General features: G+C 43.4%; 1 protein-coding gene across 6 annotated transcripts in view; it reads right to left on the bottom strand.

The window, feature by feature from the left end:
• Positions 1 to 1,128: 1,128 nt before the first annotated feature.
• Positions 1,129 to 23,269, bottom strand: part of NFATC2 (nuclear factor of activated T cells 2) — a 134,968-nt gene continuing 112,827 nt past the window's right edge. For 5 of the 6 annotated variants that reach the window (XM_033153551.1, XM_033153554.1, XM_033153552.1 and 2 more), the window contains exon 10: positions 1,129 to 1,485. In XM_033153551.1, coding sequence (XP_033009442.1) covers positions 1,430 to 1,485 — 56 coding nt within the window. In that variant the 3' untranslated portion in view covers positions 1,129 to 1,429. Of the gene's footprint in view, positions 1,486 to 11,353; positions 11,443 to 23,269 lie in introns of all 6 variants that reach the window. The other variant, XM_033153550.1, reaches the window with a different exon arrangement.

Below are 23,269 nucleotides of genomic sequence, written 5' to 3' on the forward strand. Positions count from 1 at the left end.
TGCAACCTCGTTAAGAAGGATCCCTGAGTCTTCTGGGCGTTTTGAGAACTATCACAATGAGCACCAAGAAACTGCACTTGATTTCAATAATTGGCAGCACAATACTATATGTAAGCTACTCAGAAATAAGTCTCAATTGAATACAATGGGGCTTACTCCCAGGTAACTCCCAAAATGGCAGCCTCAATTATTCAGTATCATAGGTTTTCTGTAAATAAAAACTTGAAAGCGTAAGATCTTTTAGGGTTGCCTCCTCTTGTGATTCTTATGAGAAAGCTTGAGATTTGATTAACTTGAAAAGCCCGAGAAACAAAACATAGGAGCACTTTCCAATTTAAGTTGAGACTACTTTAAAAACATTCTGTTCTTTGTAGGGCTGAGAGGGAACCTAAAACAACAACACCTGTTTCAATTTTGCAGGGCTATCCATATCGTCAAATGCAGCACCTGATAAATTAATAGGAAACTGGAAGCACCACCAAACCAAAGTTAACCACTGTAAGTTCCAATGGTTTTTTTTTTTTTAAAAAAGAGAGTTTTAAGCAGATGCTGAAATCTCTTCCGTGAAATCTGCAGGCCTTACACAAACACACATTTAAAAAACCCGAACTGAATTTTTGGCTGTACTATGCCTTGAGTTCGTCTCTTTTCTAGTCCAAAGCAGTGAAAATGTGGCTTCAGTGCATCCCATGAGCTGAGCAACATTGTGGTAAAGCTGCTTTACAGCAACACAAAGCATTATGCCCACACTGCATGGTTTTCTTCCCCCCTTTCCATTACAGCAGCCCCCCTGCATTACACTAAAGCTCCTATGATACCGTGCAGAGTGATGCTTGGGCCTCGGTTTAAAAAAGAATGTGATGCAAGCAGAGATCTGTTCCTTTATGTTTTTCTGCCTCACGCTGCCTATGCATTAGCTCATAATTAGTTCTGGCCATTAATTTCCTCCCTCCCCAAATCTGATATTTTTCTAGAAAGATCGCATTCTGTATTTTGCTAAGCGGGTGACTTGGCAATTCATCTGTTGTTCACGGCGCACGTAGAATTCTACTTTGCTTCAACACAGGCTTCTAGATTGAAGCTCTCTTTTCGTTGCTGATGAAGGAAGTTCTCTTTCCTTTGTGTGTGTGTGTGTGTGTGTGTGTGTGTGTGTAGTCATATTAATAGGTTGTGTCAGGCACATGCGTTGCTACATGAGAACAACATGATCTTTGGACAAAAGGAAGAGTGTTCTTTTTGATGTTTACAGTGAGAGGTGCCGAGCTGCTTAGTCAAAGCTGTCAGTTTGATGCCAGTGCATTGTTCCTGGTGTTGAACCGGTGCCTTGAGATGATCAGTTAAGGAAGCAGGAGGCTGGCAGGGCAGGAGAAGAATCTAAGAGGTCAGGTACGGAAGCATTCAGTAAAAGTTGTCGCGCAAATCTCTTCTTCTATGTTTGACTTCTGGCAGGGAGTCCAGAAAACTCTTTCCTGATAATTTCGTTAACTGTGAAGGAAAAGAGGAAGGGGGGAAAAAGGTGTTACAATTAAAGGGAACAGTAAATGAAGTCACGGGTGTGATTTGCCATCAAAAGCAATGCAGAGACCCAGCATGGATGAGTGATTAAAGTGTTGGACCAGGAAGACCTGAGTTCGAATCTTCACGGAGTCGTGAACCTCACTGGGGCAGTCACTATTTCTCAGCCTAATCTACCATCTCAGGGGTGTTGTGAAGATAAAATGTAAATGTGTGCGTACACCCTGGCAGAAGTGGTTTGGTTTCTTTTGAGTGGCAATAAGTAGCTTTGTAACACAGAGAGTAGGCTTCTGTGCACTGGCTTAAAGAAAACAACCCCACAAAAAATGAGTTAGACAAAATTGCTATAAATTGTTGTGGTGATTCGGAGGTTTAATCTGAAATCAAGCTGGATTTGAGTAAGTTGCTGACTCTCTCTTACATCATGGATGTTGGCAATTTGGATTTTGAAAGGGCAAAATAATACTCGAATTAGAGCTGTCAAGAGACACACAAGGGAAACACTGTTTTAATGCTAATAAACATGGCTAAATCTTTGCAGATTTTTATATTACGGATGTATGTTTTGTATTACTTTATTAATACTATTGCTTAATACAAGTTTGTCATGGCCTTTGGCTAGAACAATAAACTAATGAACTGGAAGAAGTGTGTGTGTGTGTGTGTGTTCGTGTGTGGCCAAACTCTCATTAGCCTTGCTCTGTGTCTTTCTTGGCTGCTTTTGCCTAGCTGGATTACCTCTTTAGCATCGCCTACTTTTTGCTCTGCTGCTCCCAATCCTACAATGGGCATCAGACCCTTGCCATACATTATTCTGAGCTACTTGGAGGGAGGGAATGATACAAAAAGGCAATGCAATGCAATAATGCATCTATTTGTAGCAAAATGCTATAGCTTCTAATTTTTACCCCCCATTTTCTAACCTATACTCTGAGCTAAGAGCAGGCAAAACTGACAGCTGTATATGCAGGAGTTCTACCCAGCAGTGAAGTCTGTGCACCCCCATTGAAAATTGTGCAGGGCTCCTTTCTGGCTTTCCACTAGATACCACTCACAGAATGGTGAGTCTCTCTTTCCAGCCTTAAGAACTGATTTTTTTTGGGGGGGGTTGGGGGGTTGCAAGAAAAAGATGAGAACTAACATAGTTTCTGGATAACAGGATTCTGAGACAATTATTGAAATCTGTGCTTTTTCTAAAATTTCACAACCCCACGACTCCATTCCTGTCCCACACATAAAAAGAGGCTAAAGGTATAAAAATACTATTCAAAATTTCAATATTTAAAAAATCCATCTCAACTGGTGTTTACAGAGTTCCACTGGTAAACCTGGCACTAGCAGTTTCATTTCAAAGAGGAGAATTAAAGCAGGCTTCCTGTTCCATAACATTTATTTCCACAAAATGAGAAAACAAACAGGGGATTTTGCACATTTAGCTGGGCAATGTTTAGCTGGTGTCCAGGTGATGTTAGTGAATATGCACAAGTAGCCACTATCGGGTAATGTGAACAGTAACTGATTGACTATGTATTGTTCATGTGGGGAATTATGCATATGGCCCAGGCAATGTACAAAAGCATCTCTGATCAATTCACATTCTCGGGTGATGATGATGATTTCTCATAAGGAATGGGAAATGTACCCAATCCCCTGTTGGTTTTGTCAGCCAGTATGTATTCTCCATGCCTCCATGTGCTTAAACACATGCTCCATAAAGCTCACAGGAATAACCCCTCATCAAGGTCGAAATGATAGAACAAACCAAAAAATATCAAAGGAAGTACATATCCAACTAAAAACAATGGCAGCTCTAGGGAAAGGATTTTTGGGGTAGAAGATAGCATCTCAAACGCAGTATTCAAAGATGTGTTTAACATCACATATAGGTTAACCCAAAATCAATGACCACTTAAAGCCGGCCCAAACCAAGAATTTCCAGTATCTGAAGAGCACAGTGATGCTATCAAAAAGGTCCCAAGGCAGATTCTTCTATAACTTGGAGCCAAGAGTAAAGTAAAGGTAAAGGTAAAGGTAAAGGTAAAGGTAAAGGTAAAGGGACCCCTGACCGTTAGGTCCAGTCGCGGATGACTCTGGGGTTGCTGCGCTCATCTTGCTTTACTGGCCAAGGGAGCCAGCGTACAGCTTCTGGGTCATGTGGCCAGCACGACTAAACCGCTTCTGGCGAACCAGAGCAGCACACGGAAACGCTGTTTACCTTCCCGTCACTGCATGCTTTCGAACTGCTAGGTTGGCAGCCAAGAGTGACTCTCCCTAAATCCTTAAAGTCCATGCATGGATAACATGGCTAGGACAGCATCCTCTCTGGATCTCAGCGACCATGGGAAAGTATGTCTGAAGAGGCAATCTTTCAGATAATAAAGTTCCTTTTGAAAAAATAATTCTGCTGCTCCACTATTACCCAGGCTCTCAATTTCTCTTCCTTTTGGGCAACACTGAAGGGCAACCTCTGGGCATCTATACAACATTGGCTGACTGCTGTGGTCTAAACCACTGAGCTTCTTGGGCTTGCCGATCAGAAGGTCAGCAGTTTGAATCCCCATGACGAAGTGAACTCCCATTGCTCTGTCCCAGCTTCTGCCAACCTAGCAGTTTGAAAGCATGACAGTGCAAGTAGATAAATAGGTACCACTCTGGCGGGAAGGTAAATGGCATTTCCATGCGCTCTGGCTTCCATTAAGGTGTTCCATTGTGCCAGTAGTTTAGTCATGCTGGCCACATGACAGCTGTCTGTGGACAAACGGCGGTTCCTTCAGCCTGAAAGCGAGATGAGCGCCGCAACCCCATAGACGCCTTTGACTGGACTTAACTGTCCAGGGGTCCTTTACCTTTTACTGAAATGTGCAGCATGATGCAGCTGGCCAGGTTTCATGCAGAAAAACTTAAACGAACTCTCAGAATTATATTGATTAACAATTGTTCAATGTTCTTGACTAAAATTCCAATTTATAGCGATGTTAGTACAATTTTAGTAAAAACGTTGGCTTCTGAATTTTGAAATTGTTAGATAAATGATTATCATGTTTTGTTTTGTTTTAATTTTGGGGGGGGGGGCAGTGAGAGGGGGGCTGGGATATTCCACAGGATATCACAACACGTTAGAGAGATTCCTCAACTACAACCACAGGTTGAATAACTGTGGTCTAAAAGACAATGGTGCACGTTTTCAGAATACATTCAAGCCTGGAAATGTTGGGGGGCGGGGTTGCAAAAATTACAGCGGAAAGATCCATGAAGCCCAAGACACTACGAGATTTTATCTTGTGAACATAAAATATGTGTCTAAGATTGTTGCAGCCTTATACACGCTTGCTCCTGATAAAACGTCCTGCAACATAAAATTGTACTGCAAATGTGCTCCAAACCTTTGGAGTGCAGTTCAATGCACATGCATGGAATCAGGCAGTACAGTGGTACCTCTGGTTAAGAAGGTCCGTTCTTAACCTGAAACTGTTCTTAACCTGAGGTACCACTTTAGCTAATGGGGCCGTGCGATTTCTGTTCTCATCCTGAAGCAAAGTTCTTAACCCGAGGTACTACTTCCGGGTTAGTGGAGTCTGCAACCTGAAGCGTTTGTAACCCGAGGTACCACTGTAAAAAAAAATTATTTGGACTTTTGGGAGCTGCTTGGCTCGCCCACCTCTTTCCCCCTTTTCTTCATAAAGTCTCAACAAACGAAACTGATTTGTAAAAATGTTACATGGGGAAAAAAATACGAGAGAGACATTGCACATACCTTTGTAAATCAAGAAAATCTTTAATAAAAAAATACTTTAAATTGTAAACAATGAAGCCTGAAAGCACACTTGCTCCCAGATCAACTGCCCTTCTGGAGTGTTGCAATGTAAGGGAGCAGCCAGCGGGAGGTGAAATTGATCTAGTTTCACACGACCCAAAGGCTGACACTTTTTATTTTTTATTATTATTTTTTTTTTAAAAGCCTTCCTGTTTTCTCTACCCAGGAAATGAGAAGAGCAGATCTTCAATGGAAATTTTTCAGTCTCTTGAGCGCTAAAAATAGCAGTTAGGTAAAAAGAGGTGGGCATCAGCACTAATGAGGGAGCGGAGCTTCGTTTCCTTTCTGTAAACAAGCAGGACTGAGCTGCGGGCTGGTTTATTTATCAACACATTTGTTCACATGGTTAGGTATAGGAGAAGGAGGTGGGGGGAAAGCCATCCATTGTAGAGACATTTCCTTTTATTTAATGAAATCAACTTGTTTGGAAATGTGACATTTTTCCTGTTAGAAAGCACCAAGGCAGCCAAATATGAAAAAGAAAGAAGTGTGTGTGTTTGTGTGTGTGTGTGTGTGTGTGTGCGTGTGCGCGCGCAGGGCGGAATGGTGGAATAGTGTTAACAGTTTAAATGTGAGCAAGGAAAATCCCTGATGGATTAAAAAGCAAAATGACGTTAACCCTTTTTAAGCTTACTGAGGCAAGTGCTTCTAGGGATAGATAAAAGCCCAGTTCAGAACGGTGCTGAACACATCTCATGGAAGAATCAGGTCTCACTTCTTTCACAGGCTTGCTGCCACACCTAGTTTCCTCTGGATTATGCCCACAAAATGCAAGTCAGCGCATAAGGTACGCATACCTCGGCCTCACCTGTGTCTGGTCTGTACCTCTTCAGATGGAAATTTATATAACTGAATGTTCCTCCCATCCAACCCTTGCCAAAATAAAATAAAATAAACATTCATAGAAAACTAGATGCCAGGGAGTATAGGGTGCTAGTCTGGCCTTCTTCCTGACATGGGAGTTCCCTGCAGGGTGATCTCTTTCCCCCCATCAAGGAACATTCTGCCACATGACAGAGTGAGCCTCCAACAATACTCTGAAGTGGTACAGGCCAGGTGCAGGTTTACTGCCTCGGGGAAAAGGAGCCCTGTGTCCCAATTAATAGCATTCAGCGCTGAATTCAGCATTTCACTTGGAGCTTTGCAAAGTACTTGCCAGCTATGGAGATGGCCATCAGTAGTCCTGCACAAGGATTGCTAAAACTGGGGGACGCAAGTGTAGTACAGAGTGTGCCGCTGCATGTGGATGGCCTTTATACAAGTGCCTGAGCTATATGCTTTTGGTGCATAAGCCCGCTCACCCTTTCGCGTGTGGCGGCATTGAGGGATGGAGGAGGATTCACTGGGGCTCCGACGGGGGAATTCAACCTGGCTGGGCCCTTCCTGGTGGGTGGAGGGGGCTTTGGCAAATGGGGGTGCAGGCTGGGACTTGGGCTGTGTGGAGGGCGGAGCCGATGGAGCTGGCGGTGGGCTTCCCTTGGATACACCCCTCGCTTATTTAAGCAGCCAGCACCCTGGGCTCGGCCGCTTTCTTCCTGCGCCGGGTTTTCAGATCTCACTTTGGATTTCTCTTGCGCCAATTTGTTTCCCGATTTTCACAGGACATTCCTGGAATTACACAGAACCCATACCGGCTTCTGATGTGATCATAGAATGCCCAGTTTCCCCCCCCCTCCAGTGCCAGCATGGAGGAGGAAGAGCCGGTGCTTGCAGTGGTGCCACTCTCTTGCGCAAGTCAGCGGGCGGCTGCGAGACCAAGGCACCAAAAGATACACGTCCCGATTTTCATCAGAGGGGTGTTGGAGGGTAAGAAAGTGCTGCACAAATGAACTGTAATTTAAACACAACTGAAGCCACTTGCAGCACCACTAACTACCTTTGCATTTTGTGAGGCATCAAGTTTAAATTAGCATTTAAGCTCTTGCAGCTAAGACCAGAACTGGAGTTGCACCCCCTACTCCGGTTTCAGCCATTTTTCATTCGTACCCATTTACGCATGGGTCTTCCTGCCCACAATGAGATCCCCACTCACATCAATGGAGAGGAGAGATCCATGCACCCTCTTTTGACATGAATGGTGAAGATGACTTGTGCATTATGTGAATGCGTAAAGAGCTGGCTGCACCAGGAGCAGCGCTGTTGACAATGAATATTCGAAAAGGATGCCAGCATCCTCTTTCCTGCACAAATGCAAATGCCGTCGTACTGCGTGCCCAATAAAGTGAAGCTGTTTAAAAAGCAGGAATGTTTCCTAGCACTATTCTCAATATGTTTACTTGGAGGAAAAACCTGCTGAATTCAATGGGTCTTATTTCCTAATAAGTGTGCTTAGGATTGCAGCCTGAAGCTGTCACCGTCTGCGCTCCAGCATGTCAAAGAGCACTGAGGGTGCCTGCTGAAATAGCTCATGCCTTGACAGTCAAATAACTCGCTTCTGTATATTGTGTCACTTTTGCAATTATTTTTTGCACTTCTCTTTGCAACAGGAATGCTCTCCAGTAACATGCAGAGGTTACAGGTAGGTAGCCGTGTTGGTCTGCCATAGTCAAAACAAACAAACAAACAAAAATTCCTTCCAGTAGCACATTAGAGACCAACTAAGTTTGTTCTTGGTATGAGCTTTCGTGTGCATGCACACTTCTGTAGAGGTTAGTTAGCAAACGTTTCCAAGTTGTCCTCCATGGCAACTTCTTAGCCCCAAACAGCTCACAGATGTGGTTTTAGGGTAGCATGACTGGTGCGGTTGCACTGGGCGCCATGCACAAAACAGAGCATGAGAGGTGTGGGGGGGGGTCACTGAATTTTAGCGTCACATGGGGCGCCACTGAAATTTGAGATACCAAAGTCCGCCACTGCAGCTCGGTGCTGCCCAGATACATGGAAACATCATGAAAGAAGCCACACTGATTTGACCTGCAACTTTGACAAGGGTATCTCCAGAGTATAGATGATTGGATACAAACGGTTAGTACTGTGTAGCATCACTCTAAATCAGGGTAATTTCTAGGCTCATTTCCCCAGAGCTATCAAAAAAAATGTCAAGACCTGATAAGCCACACCAGCCTTTTAAAGGTTTAAGCAACATCCTAAGCTTTGGCAACTGCTCAGCAGCACACTTATCTAAAGCTGCATGCCCGGATGCTTTTGAGTGGATGGTTGAACTTCCAACTGCGTGCCAGTGAGCAAACGACTAATAGGCTGCGCCCTGATGTAACAGAGCCTATACTGCACCATGTGCAATTGCTGGTACATGATTAATGCTATGGAGCCAGCAAAAAATCCGAAGCTACATTGGCAATGGGCTGAGCTATGCCGTACGGATTCCAGGGTTTCTCAAATAAAAATAAAAATAAAAATACAACATAACTCATGACACAAGCTTAGATTCATTTAATCAGTAGATCAATCAACTAAAGTATGTTTGATTAATTGGTAGGAGCCAATTTTAATCGGCAACAACACATTTACGATTTGGTGGAGCTGCAAATTAAGTCATTTTGAGGGCTATTTTTCATGCCTTATCACCAAAAGAGAATGTCAACAAGTGTTAATTGTGCCAATGAGTGGAATATTTTGCTAAAGTATATAAGTAACCTTCTAGTTCTTCCAGTATTTCGCATATAGGATCTATGGCAGCCATTTGGCAATCCAATGATTAAATTAGCAACACAAGCAGCTGTTTAATTAACGAAACATCCTCTACTTAGTTGAAAGTCTCCAAAGTCACATTTCCTTATACTTTCAAGTGCAATGGAGTGGGAAGCGTTGTGCATGCTGGAGAAACACCTTAAATTAATTGTCAGTAATTTCATCTAGGCCCCTTTTGAACTAATTTTGAATGCATCCGGCAAGTCAAATATATGCTATTCATAGCGGGGGTGTGGAGCACAATGCTTTTAAAACCTGCCACAAGTTCATGTCATCACCCCCATATCACATGAAAGGGTAAACAACTGTTCCATATTCACTTTTTCCAATCCACTCAATTTTTTTTAATGTACTTTTGATGATTGTACAGCAGATATCTCAGGCTTATTATGACTCACTTTGCAGTGGAGGGGGAAAGGGGGAGATGATGGTAAAGAGTCCAAAAATTCCTGAGGCCTGAATACTGCGCTTTGATTCTTGTAAATATTTAATAAAAATGTGCCCTCGTTTAGTCAAATGGTTGGGACGGCATCCAAAAGATTAAGATAATCAGAGGTTTAGATAAAGGGGAGTGCTGTGTACACAGGATTACACTGTTGTGGACAACAGATTTTGAAAGCGTGCGCACCCAAGAACAGCCTGTATTACAGAGAAGAAGCATCTGCACACATCCCAGTTGGTGTGTTGTGCATGCGGCACGAGCTGCACCATGTAAACATGCGCCATTCTCACCAGCGTTTATGCATTTGCTTCGGCATCTTTATAACAACTTGCGTGAAAGTGCTCCCCCCAACCTTTCTCACAGGCTCATATAAGATCAGTATAAACAGTTAGGCCTGGTGAGCATTTAAGGTCCTCATGACTACTTTCCGGGTTGCCATCTGATTGGATTTCACTTTGATTCTGACTTGATTTTAAGATGTATTTTAATTGATTGCTTGATTTTATGATGATGTGTCATATATTTGATGTTAGCTGCCCTGAGCCTGGTTTTTTTGCCGGAGAGGGCGGGGGCACAAATTTGTTTGTTTGTTTGTTTATTATATCTTCTAAACTAGCAATTTAACCAATGTTAAAGCTACAGCTAGGGATGGGCAAATGCCTCTGCTCGATTTCTCTCCATTTCTCAATGTTCCGTTTTCAATTTTCCACCAGGACCCCTGACAGTTAAGTCCAGTCAAAGACAACTATGGGGCTGTGGCGCTTATCTCACTTTCAGGCCGAGGGAGCCGTCGTTTGTCCGCAGACAGTTTTTCCGGGTCATGTGACTAAGCCGCTTCTGGCGCAACAGAACACCGAAACCAGAGCAGAGTTGGTCTCTAAGGTGCTACTGGACAATTTTTAAAACTTTTTTTTTTTAATTTACTTTGATTCATTGTGGTATACTTGCAACATCAACAAAATATCAAAAGACCTGCCAGATAATTGAGTTAGGATCCAGCAGATCTCTGGCTCAGCTGACCTATTTCCAGCACGGCACAGCATAAACCCCACATCCCGGCACAGCTGCATATAAGCCAGAGTAACGCCCTTCATTGCAGCTCAGCTGCTGTTAAGCCCAGAAAAATGGGCATTCCAGCAGAGTGGCATGAGAAGGACCAGACAGGGGGGTGTACAGTGAATCCCAACTCCATTCAGCTTGGTTATGGCAACATGTGGAACTTGCACTGATAAAAAAGGGGGGGGTGTTTTCCATCTGCCAGCCTAGCCCTGAGTGGATTGTGGAATGAGCGCAATTTACGATGGATTCCTATATTTAGGATTGCACTGTAATTTATCAGCAGCTGGATCAAGCCCCTAGTGTTTGGCAAAAGATCCTGAAGTTAATCTGCTATATAGGTTGCATTCTCGTCTCTGAACTATGCTGCAGATAAGATACACACCATACAGCACGGCTTGCTCCAAGCAAGTGATTTCTCCTGAAATCAACCAGATGTGTGTGTGTACACAAAACGAATACAGCCAGAGAAATTAAGGAACCAAATGCATAGAAAAATCCCCACAGGAAAATGATGCTGGAGATGGGGTGGCCTGAGGAGCATTTTTGGAACAGCAAATGTGTTCGAAATACCCGGAAAACTCCAGACCCCAATGCTTTAAAAACAAGGACAGCTAGTGTTGGTAAATGTCAATGATTTTTAAAACACAGCATGCGACATGTCACAGCCCCACCGCCCAGTCACTTCCCCACCCACCAAATACTATATATTTCTACAATTAACCTTTCAACCAACCAACCAACCAAAAACAAACAAACAAACAAACAAACAAACAAACAAACAAACACAAAATGACATTGACAGAAGAAACCCAGCTAAATCAAAGAAAATTTAAGAAAATCTGCAGCTAGACAAAAGTCAGGAAAGTATAAATTACCTTGGGCTTTGATTGCTTGGTTCAAAAAAGCACAGTCATTCTGTCTCATATAATGTTTTGTATCCAGCTAAGGTGTGTGTCTATCAGCTCTGAAAAAGATTTGCAAAACCATTTTTGAGAAAGAAATGTAACCTTTGACCCTGTTGAAAGGTCAAATGTTACAATGCTTGCTTTCTGTTGTACATTAAATGCTATCACATGAATTGCTTCCCTACATACCCCTGGGCCAACTAACCAGCATTCACAGGAACTGCTTCGCTTGCAACAGCTGGGGGTACATTTGAAGTAACTTTCTCGTGTTTTCATGTTTGACGTACAGTATACTCTAACCAGGATTCAAATTCCATGAGAGCTCAGTATTAATAGGTGGCCTACAATAGGTGTATCCTTTACGTTCTAGATAACATTGCAATGTAATTTTCCCAACAGGTTCATGGAAATAGTTCACTATATACAGTGGTGCCTCGCAAGATGAAATTAATTCGTTCCACGAGTCATTTCGTATTGCGAAAAATTCGTCTTGCGAAGCACGGTTTCCCATAGGAATGCATTGAAATTTTCGTCTTGCGAAGCATGACCATAGAAAAATTCATCTTGCGAGTCACCTAAAAAATTGCAAAACCCTTTCGTCTAGCGAGTTTTTCGTTGTGCGAGGCATTCGTCTTGCGAGGTACCACTGTGTGTGTGTGTGTGTGTGTGTGTACCTTAAAGGTGAAAACTTGCTGGGCAATATTCAAGATGTTCCATGTGAATACAGTCTACTAAAGCATGATTTGCAAACAACTCAGTTTTTACAAACTCCATGCCGCCTTGAGGACTAGCACCTTGGTTTATTAGCCGGATGTTGGACACACAGGGTAGAATCTAACTAAGTCATATTCAGAGTAGACCCCCCTGCCGCGAAATCAATGGACTTAAGTTAGTCATACTACTCCCTCAGTTTCACCTGCTGTACACAATCATTCTCCATCATGAATATACAGTTAGTGCCTAACCTTAGTCACACTGTAAGTGGCACAAATCATATAAGGAAAGCGGGGGGGGGGGATAATAATTCTGCTCTGGACATTCATTTCTACATTTTATAACCCAGAAAGAAAGAACTGCAGGGGAAAAAACCTGAAACGTACAAGTCTTTACGAAAGTTCTCATCACATGGCCTCAATTCAATACTGTTTCACTTTTCCAGTCAGACCTCATTAAAGTTCCACCGCACAGTATTTGCTTTGACAGAAACATTAAATGACGTATTAGTATAATAACGCATTGCCATCCATAAATGCTCTTTGCTACTGCAGTAGAATTTTCTTCAGTGTTTCCCTTTCCAGACATCTTCGTTCAGTCAATAAATGCAACTGCCACTTTTCAAAAGAGCTGCCTGGCCCCTTCGCCTAAAAATGACACCTGCCATTTTGCTTTTTTTTAAAGAATGGCCCACAGCTTCTCCACTGACCCTTTCACTTTAGGGCCTTTTAAAAGCAGGGACTACCCCAGGCAAACTCAGCCCCTCCAGATGTTTTGGGACTACAACTCCCATCATCCCTAGCTAACAGGACCAGTGGTCAGGGATGATGGGAACTGTAGCCTCAAAACATCTGGAGGGCCAAGTTTGCCTATGTCTGGATTACCCCCAAGCTGCTGGCCATTCTTGCTGATTTTAGAGGCAGTATGGGAACCCTTAGGCCTGAGACCAAAATGTGACCCTCTCTGGCTCTCCATCTGACCCTCAGGACCCTTCCCAGAACACCCCTTCCACAGCCACACACCCTCTTCCCAGGTAACAAGTCTCCGCGTCCCTGCTTCTTGCCCTCCTCAAGTATTTTTCCCTGGCTGGAATGTGTCCTTGATCTCAGATAATGCTTCCTTGTTGAATGAATGGATGATAGGGGTGTGTGTGAATAAACTAGCCTACTGCAAATACAACAACAACAAGAAGAACAATTTTATTATTTATTTGCTGCCCATCTGACTGGGTTGCCCCAGCCACTCTGGGTGGCTTCCAGAAAGGTATAAAAATACCAAAAAGTCATGTAGTTATCTATCTCCTTAACATGTGTTCCACAGGGTGGGTGCCACTACCAAGAAGGCCCTCTGCCTGGTTTCCCGTAACTTCACTTCTTACAGTGAGGGAACTGCCAAAAAATCCTTGGAGGTAGACCCGGGTTGATTTTTCTTCAACTATACAGGGCCGAGGCTGTCCAGGGCTTTAAAGGTCAGCTCCTTTAAATTTACATTGGCTGCCCCACCCCCTTTTGCTTCTGGCCCCACCTACCATTGCCACATGGCCCCCAGAGGGTGGCCCAGACAGGAATTTGGCCCTCAGTGTGACAAACTTCCTCTAAATGAAGTTTAGCCACAGAGGGAGAGGGCTCTCATTCTTGTGTTTTGCTGGTGAGCTTCCCCAGTACTATTTCTCTAGAAAAGAGGTGCCAGAACTGAGTTCCAGCAAGTTCCGGCTGCAAAAAAAAAAGCCCTGAACTTCCCAGGTGAACTACCAGAAGGCTGAATTTCATGCCCTTCTTTTGTTAAAAGCAAAAAGGCTGGATAAAAACAAACACCTGTTCTTCGCCCGAGGAAACTAGGTCTCAAGCAGAGGTCTTCCACATCACCTGCAGTCTAATCCTCTTATTGGGAGCTGCCAGGAATTCATGTGCTCTACTGATGAACTACCACCCGTTCCCCAATGTCCCTAGGCAACTGGGAGGGGGGCAGAGAAAAGAGAGGTCCGTTCCCAGCAGAGGGCCGCCTTATCCACACACACTGAGTCACTGGTCTGCAAAGCCCCACTCTAGCTTGCTACGCAAAGGGACCAAGGCCCTGTCAATCATTAATGTCACACCTGAGCCTGCAGAGTGATTAGCTGAAAAGTCATTACATTGCTGATGGCCAGAGGACTTTCACACAGTTAAACAGTTAATGGAGGTACTGTGTGCATGCAGGCTGCTTAATTCCCTGGAGATCAAGTTACAGGGATAATGCTGTAAAGTAAATGTAGATTATAAGGCAAAACAACAAATGGTGAGCAGGGACAAGTTTTATATATCTATATTTTTTTTTTAAAAAACCCAGTTACAACCCAGTCCTGCTTATGTTGACCCAGAAGTAAGTCCTATTGAGTTGGATTTCAAAGTTGTTGGCATCTGTCTGTTTCGGGAGACAATGGAAGAGTGTGCCTTTGTGAGTGAAGTCCAACTGTTGGAAGGTTACAGCACCTACTGTGGCTGTAGAAACTGATATGGAAGAGACATGTTTTGTTGCAGCTGGGAAAGGGGATTTGCCTCTATATAACTGTGCACCAGAGTGCACCTTTGGAATCAGAGGACAGAAGGAGCAGAGGTCCCCCACCCTTGTTGTAATTCACCAACTGACATCCTCAGCTGACTTTAACAAATGGCAGCCAGACTATCAGCACATGAGAAGCAGAGCTGCAGTTGCTAAAAAGATTACTACCTAATGCATTAACAGTTTGTCCTATAATAGGTAGAATCTGAATAACTATAGGTTCATGGTGCCTTTTTGAATAAACATAAGAACCTGTAGTGCTGTGGAATTCTAGTGTGTGGCATATTAGCTTTAAACAATGAAGTAATCATAAAGTACAATTTTGCAAAAATAATAAAAATAAAAAAAATAATATGTAGCCAGATGGTTTTGGTTGATGGGGGTCGTGAAAGGAAAACCATGTGTGTCTGAGTCAGGCATTTGGCTCTCCTAGGCTGATAGCTAGTAAATTGCAGAGAACATATTAAATGGGTGCTTAATTTTAGTTTACACATGACTGAAGTCAGTGTGTACTGACATTCACACGTTAGAATTTCTCAGGGAGCAGACACAAGCTTTCTAACTAGGGGGATCTGGTTAGCCTGAGAAAAGAAAAAAGAAAACCTACAGTTTTTGTTTCTGCTCAGAAACTTCACTCGGCTTCCGAGACGCTTCTTACAGTCTTGCTTCTGAAAAGGTTTCAGTTGATGCGAACAAGAAGAGAGCTTTTTGAATTGTGGTACCCAGATTATGGAACGGCCTCCCACAGGTACATTTGCTTCTTCCACCTCCTGGTCCATTCCCTGCTTTTTAAAAGGCAGGAAAGACAATGGGCTCCCGCCCCCCCCCCCCTCAACATCGTTGCAATTTTATTGCTTCTCTCTGATTCATATTGTTTTAATTATCTGTTCTTTTATTGTGCTGTAATTTTTATTGCTATATTGTCTTATCTGGTTTTGCTGTTAGCTGCCTTGTTCCAGCTTGTGCAGAAAGAAGCGTTCATAAAAAAATAACTGCTGGGGCACTCAGCGAATAGGGTTGAATCCAATGCTACTTCTACTCAAGAGCAGATTCACTAAAATCAATGAACATAACTAACCTATGTTCATTCATTTCTAAGTGCCAAACCAAGTAAAAATTAGTCTCGTTTATTACTTGTGTGAAGCTGGGTGATCAATGCAAGACATGGTTCTATGTGGGGAAAGCTCAATTGGGTTGGAACTGCAAAGTTTTGTGTATAAGACCATTTAAAATGGATTCCTCCTTCGTCGCTATCCCATCCTTCTTAACAGAGGCGAAAGCACAATTTCAACAGCTCTTAAGATGGCAGCTCTCCCAACAACCGTTGCGACACCGTTCACTCTCATATACCTGAAAGCTAGTCCAATCAATACAGTACTACTGGTCTGCAACATATTGCAGATTAAGTGTGTACAATGGATATGGCGCTTTACAGAGCAATTATAAGCAAAACGACAAGTCGCTGCTGTGAGGAGCTTAAAACCTAAATGCCAACAGTAGGGTATACAACAGGAGAAAAACGGAAATGAAGCAGAAGGGGAATTTATATAAAGGCGGTGCTAATGCATGTTAGGGATGAGGGAGAAATTGGTTTGGCTCACATTTTAATGCAAACTTCCCCAACTTGCACTTTCCTGGATCAATACACAAACTAAAACACAGCTAGCCTTGAGCTATGGACAGAGGCATAGCAAGCCCAAATGGTACCCGGTGCGATTTTTTTTGTGTCAACCCCCCCCCCCCATCCACCCACACCCCTTCAAGTCACAGTGAGCGTTTTGCGTCCCCACACAATGCTTTGCGGCACATGCAAATGAGGTGCCGCAAAGCATTGTGGGGGAACGCAAAACACTCACTGTGACTTGAAGGGGTGTGGGCGGATGGTACCCCAGGTCCAGGTGGACTGAGTAAAGCAAGCACAGCTAATGCTTTTGCAGTGCTGTGGTGAGTCCTAAGCCCAAAGCCACTGGATTTGCTCTGGCTTGTGCTTGAGGCTCTAGGTGGAGGTGCCAAATGTCACCCCTTGAAGATGGCACCTTTGTGCCCCCTGAGAGGGCAGTGCCCTGGTGAAATGTACCAGGCTGCTGGGTGGAACCCTGACTGGGGAGAGCTGTGCTTCTGTGGCTCTTCCCAGCAGGAAGGAAAAAGCAAAGTGTGTGCTATGTAAGCCAGCTGCTACACTGAGCAACTTAAGAGTTGTGGGGTGGGCATGCTGAGAGTCACCCCCCTCCCCTGGAACCCAGGGCAGACCGCCCCCACCCCCCACCCTCGGCTATGGAAAGGCAGCATACAAATAAAATGATGTATGTATGTACAGTATTTTTATTGAGATATTGCTCTCATTCAGATGACTAGCTAAGTCAAACTACAGTTTTAGTATGAATGAGCTATGAGCTTCCAGAAAGGAGATCATAGTTGCTTTCCTCTTCTGTGGTTGTCATCTGCAGCACTGCACCCACAGGGTACAAAATATTAGTGCAGAAGGAATGGGGCAATTCAGAGCAGAAAAAGTAGACCAGAATGGAAAGAGGTTCAGCAGACCCTCCTCACTGCCATTCTCATACTGAAACTTGCAGCCTTCCCAACTGCATTTGATTTTTTTTTTTAAGTCAGCTGTAAGAATCATGTGGTTTTGGGCCTTATTTAAGTAGCCTCTCTTTCACTCAGGCCAGGTTTCAGCTAAGTCACAATATCACACCTGCACTCCATGACTGAGCTTTGGCACTGAAAACAGCATCAAAGACTCATGCCCAGGGCAATTTAAGCTCTGGTATAAAGAAGTATATTTTTAGGTACAGAAGTGGTAAGACAACAACAACATAAAACCCTGTCAAAATCCCCCAAGGCTACCTTGCAATTAGAAGGGAACATGAAACTGGTACTGCAGCACGCCTCACTGTCTCATAAACAAGGCCTGCAACATATTGCAGAGAACGACACTGTGTTTAAGAGAAGAAGAGGAAGAAATGCTCGGTGCCAGAAACTTTCAGTATGAGCAAGTGACACTGACGGTAATGCCCTAGGTTTGGAGGTGAAAAGGGTGCCGATTAAAAGCAATCCACTAGGCACACTTTTGATTTTACAGTGGCTGGTGTGAAAAACGCATAGCTTTGCAAGGGTTAAGAGGATCAATGAAAATTGTGGTTGGAAACCGAAGAGCCTGTTGGGAATGCCAAAGGAAAAGTTGTTTCTCCAGCACTCTGTTCCATCTCTTTCCCCTGCACTTTTTCTTCATTTGGAGTAAAGTTGAGGATTCCTGCTTCAGGGACATACTGGGGGTTGCCAGTGCCCAGGGGCAAGTGTTGCACCCCCTGGTGGACTGGGGAGGAGACGCATCCCCCCAGCAGCTCCAGAAGGTGGCAGGATTTCAGCCATGCAGCCTTGATGAGGGAGCCTGTCATGGGGACTCCACTGACTGCTTGACTTCACTGAATGAAGAGCTGTCAATCACAGCTGATTTAAAACAGGACTTACTCATTCATACCTATGCAATAATGGGATCTTCTTAAAGTTGATTCTTTAGTAAAGAACAAAGCCGGCTTGGGATGGATGATTGCCTATCAGAAAGTATAAGAGGTATAGTCGTTTTTCTTCAGAAAGTGAAAGATGTTTTGATTGAAGGATCACTGTTTTGGGTGTGCACGCCCATCTCACATTTGCCTTTGGACTCAACTAGTTTTTCAGAAACATTTAACACCTGACTGGTCAGAGGCAATAGCACATCAAAAGAAAAAGCATGAGTGAAAGCAATGACCCTTTCAAGGCATTTTCAACTGTCTCAAAGATATTTGTCTATAGTTCTAGTGTGCATGCTAAAAGTGTTGTTTTCTGAACAGCATTCTTCCCCCCCCCATATATTACCCGCTCTTTGAGCTATAATTAGGGAACAGCTGGACATCAAAAATCTGGAGTGCAAATGCACCTGTTGCGAGCATACTTCAGAAAGTATCCATTCTTAAGAATGTTGTTACTGAGGTGATCTGTGGAGGATTACTTGGTTGAAAAGGAGAAACGGAGGATTTCCATACAAATTTTGATGGGAAAGAACAGCAAGCCAGCTGTAAATTCAAACTAACATTCCCCTGTAACTCATAGTTCTGCAGAGACTTGGCTGTAGAAATCTGTACACACTAGGAATCTGTTAACAGCTGGATGCAGGCTTCAACGGTATGTCCCAGTGCAATGCACTCTCCAGTCACCTATTTGCAGCCAACAGTAGTCAACTATCTTCCAGACTTGGAATTACCTTCCCTGATTGCCTGTCCAAGCCAAAAATGAAAAAGGAACGTCCAAAACATAGTTGAAAAATGCTTGGCAACCAAGCAAATCCATTTAGGGTGACATAAAACCTTAGTTTATGAGACGTGGACAGGGACCTCATATACTCTGTGTTTTAAAATCAAAACTATGGGTCAACAAAAGTTGAATTCCGCAACCTGTATAAATTAGGCAAAGTAAGATGATCTGCAGATCCAGTTGTTGTGCATGATTTATTCTGCTTCTGCAGTTCATAAGGAGAGTCACAGAGCTACACATGGCGCTGACCACCCATTATTCCTGCTTGCAGATCACTCTGGATTCTGAGATTCCACCAGACAATACCCACACATAAGAACTAAAACCTGCATGCTTCCAAAGAAAAATGGTAAACACTGGGATCCCGAATTTTTGATTTGAGGATTGCCCCACCTCTCTAAAGTGCCCATTTATTTATCAGAACAGCTAATTTCTCCCCACACTCCTTTTGTTTGGGCCGCAGTCTATGCCATGGAATAGCGCCTTCACTTTTGCATTGATCTCTTTGACTCTGGATTGATAATAATAATAAAAAATCACCTGCCTTCTTACTAACTTTTCCAAAGACTTCGTTCTTCCTCTGTTTTGAGCCTCTCTACCCCCAGAAGAATGGCAAGTGTGCACCCAGGACAGAAACTCTTTAGCTATGGTGCCTAAAATATTCTCTAGGGAGGCCTCTCTGGTCCCACTGCTGCCCTGTTTAGACAGGCAGCTTTGACACCTCTACTTCAGGGAACTTTTGCAGATTATTGCTCTCTTGGTCCTACACTTCTGCTGCCTTTTAAGCTCTTTTTATTCTGCTATATTTGATCACCACAAACTGATATTTTCTTCATGTGTTTGCTTTGCTCTATTGCTGACCTGAATATTCTTTAGAAAGGCAGTTGAAGAGAAATAAAATTACATAATAATTAATGTGTCCTGTCCAACACAAACTGTTTAGCTAATTGCCTTATGGCTCAGTCACACATTCACATCTTGGAATTGGCAGACCTGTGATCAGAAGAAGATGCTGAAATGGATAAGCTTGACATCGCTATTTCAGAAAATTCCATTCCTAGCTAGAAAAGAGCAGGACGTGGCAAGGCTGGCAACCAAGAAGCCCATTGGAAGCCAGTGGTGTCAATCACCATTTCTCCTTCATGCTGGTTGGCCACTAAAGTATAATGATTCCTAGTGGTAATTCCTGACCCAGCTTTGAATTGGTGATATACATGATGATGTTCCACAATTATTCTCATGAGCACTGGGGCCCCAATTCTCCATCAAGTAATGAGAAGATATGTTGCATCAGAAAATTATCAAAGGGGGCAGAAAAGTTCAGAGAACTCTGTGGAGTGCAGTTGGGGTTTGGGGTGCTTTACCTGACTTTCAAACTGACCAGTGAGTGTTTGTTAGTGAATTTCTACAGAAATTCTACAGAACATCTCTGGTCCGCACTGTGCAGCCTCTCTGGTTGCTTTTGCTTCCTGAAAACATTGCCTGGAAATTCCTGTAAGCACAGGAAGGTGGGGAGGCTGCCTACTTTCCACCTGCCAACAGAGCCATAGCTAGGTGATCAGGGGCGTAGCAAGGGGGGGTGTAGGGGGCGGTCCTCCCCATGTTCCATAATGGAGGGGGTGACAAATTATCAAGGAACAATTACTGCCCTACTTCCCAGAGGAAGAAAACTTCTAAGAAAGTTTTTAGCACAGAACTAATTCTCAGAACTCAACTCCCCCAACTCTACCACTGACTTGTGTTGGTCTGTCACTGCACAAAATAGTTGTTTGAGTCTGTATACTTTTCATAACATCAAAATATTATGCTGTAGTTTTTCCTGGTTGCTTTCTGAACCACCCACTGCGATTTGGCATGTTGCTGCATGAGGGCAGCACAGAAACAGCCCCCCTGCCCCAAATCAGCAGGGCTAAGGATTGTATTTTTCCTTCCTTCCTTCCTCATTTCTTTCATTTTTTAAAATGTCATCTGCAACCAGCTGCTGAGAATTTGGAGCTCATCAGGGCTTTGTTTGCTTCCTGCGGTTCAGAATTGTGACGGCTGCTCCCATTCCTCAGCAGACCAAATACCCCTCATGAAGCAAAGAGTGTCCAGGATGTCGACACTGGGACTGCTAAGTTGTTGTGCACATCACAGAACAGCTGGGACCATTTGCCAGAATGCTGTGCACAATGCAAGTCAATACCCAAGATTCACAAGCAGGAAAAGCAATTGCTACAGATTCACTTTGCCTGACTATATGATGCAAATGACTTTATGCATATGTCATTAGATTAGCTGATGAAATAAATCAGTCATGATACTGTAGCCCAGCTGACAACAAGCCAAAGCAGGCCTGTGAGTGATCTGCAGTGGACTCATCACTCACCTGTGTAGCTTCCAGCACTCTGGCCAGGGAATTAAGTTTTTAACAGGGGTTGATACCTTGCAACAGCGTTTCAGCACCCTGGCCATCATTTTGCATTGCTCCACAATAATAGGGCATTGTGGTAGTTCAGGGAGGGTGCTTCATGCCACAAACATAGTGGACGGTACTGGGGGGGGGGAGACTTACAAGGCAGTTTTCATCTTCTAGGAAGAGGAGGAAAAGAAATTTTCTGAGAAAAATGCTAAAGCGCTTTAGCGCTTAGAAATGTGAAAGCAATTTTTAGCACAGTGTATTTAATAGAAATCTGAGTCCCACCCCACTTTGGTTCCATATTAAGTTATGTTGCAATCCTGCCCAATAAAGAGATCAGGTGTAACTTTAAAGTCTATGTATTCTTCTGCCAATATAAGCTTTTGCTTCCACTAAAAGAATCAGTACCCTTTCCTTAACAAAACAAAACAAAAAAAACCACACGTGCTAAGATACCAAGAAGTGGAATGCAATCTGAGTGCAATGCTTTAAGGAAAATGGTGAAAGGGAACTTTAAAAAATAATAATAATCATGCCATAGGCTAATGATGAAAGTGGAAACTTTATTTTTCCTTTCACCTGGAAATAAAAATATTCCTTTTTTGAAGAGCCTACTCCTGTGCTCTTTAAAAAATAAAATAGAGCCCCCTCTGAAAGCAGAACTGGGTAAATATATATATATAACATGCCACATTGATTTCATGCTATTTTCCACGCTCAGAAATTGAGTTTTGCAATGTGCCTTCTGTAGCACAGCTTGAAGTTCAGGCAAGCCTATCAGGAAGGAGGAGGAGGAGGAGGAGGGATCCGAAATGTGTAGCCCAGTCCAAAAGATGAAAACACTACTGCTGTTTATAGAGGGAAACCCAAGTCATCAGTCCAAATGAATTCCTGCGCTAATCCATGCAGACTTCATGTTTTCCACCAGGCCTGGCCACTGTAAAGACTATCTTTAGGAGGCGGCACACACTGTGTTTGGAAGGAAGCCCCTGGAAAGTTGAGGGCGTTTATGCCAGCTTGGCAGGGCTTCACTTTGGGTATGGAAAAAAGAAGAAGAATGCTTTCTCCTGGGTTCCCCCCACAGAATTTGAGGATCTCAATCCAGATCAAGATGATGCCAAAAACATCAACAACACAAGGCTTTCCCCAGCTGTCCCAGGCCAGCCTTCACAATGGTTTCCATAGAATTTGTTTTGCCATCATAACAGATCTAGCAAGACGCTACAGTGTGCTTCGCATTCTCGAGGCGAGAACTTTTGACTTCCTGGACTGTGGAAGTGATGGCTAACACAGCAATATGAAGGGCATCTTAGGGAGTAACAAACAAGGTCCCTGCCCCGAGAAGCTTACAGTTCAAAACCTGGCACATGAATAGGCTACAGTGAGAGAGGAAAGGATAGAAGCAACAGCAGACAGGGGGCAAATGCCTTTTTTCTGTTCAAAGGATGGTTCGTTCATTTCCAATGTTTTACAGGGAGAATTGTGACCCATTGAGCAAAAGGAAAAGGAGGGTTCAGGGTAGATAAATGAGACACCGTCAGTGGAAGACCAGGAGGAGAGGAAATGTAATATATCTGTGAAAATTATATTAGGAGGAAATGCTCTACAAAATTTGTGTATATTAGGGAAAAATTGCTTACAAAAGTGTGTGTTAGAAGAAATTCACACTAAGAGGCAGATGAGGACTTTTTTTTTTTTAATGCCAACTGGTGTGGAAACTGAAGTTAAGATTGGAAGAATAAAAAACGGAGAGAAATTGATACTGACAGATTTGCCTATACCCAATTTCAGCACACAATGGCTGCTGACGTCAGACTCTTTCCCTCAACAACAGCATGAGCAAAGAACACAAAACAGGTCCAACATGGGGGCCAAAGGGAGAGGCTGCGTTTCCTCCTAAACCCTCTCTCTCTCTCCTTCATTTGCTTCAAATCATCCCA

This window comes from Lacerta agilis, chromosome 6 (assembly GCF_009819535.1).
Source record: "Lacerta agilis isolate rLacAgi1 chromosome 6, rLacAgi1.pri, whole genome shotgun sequence".
NCBI classification, from domain to species: Eukaryota; Metazoa; Chordata; class Lepidosauria; order Squamata; family Lacertidae; genus Lacerta; species Lacerta agilis.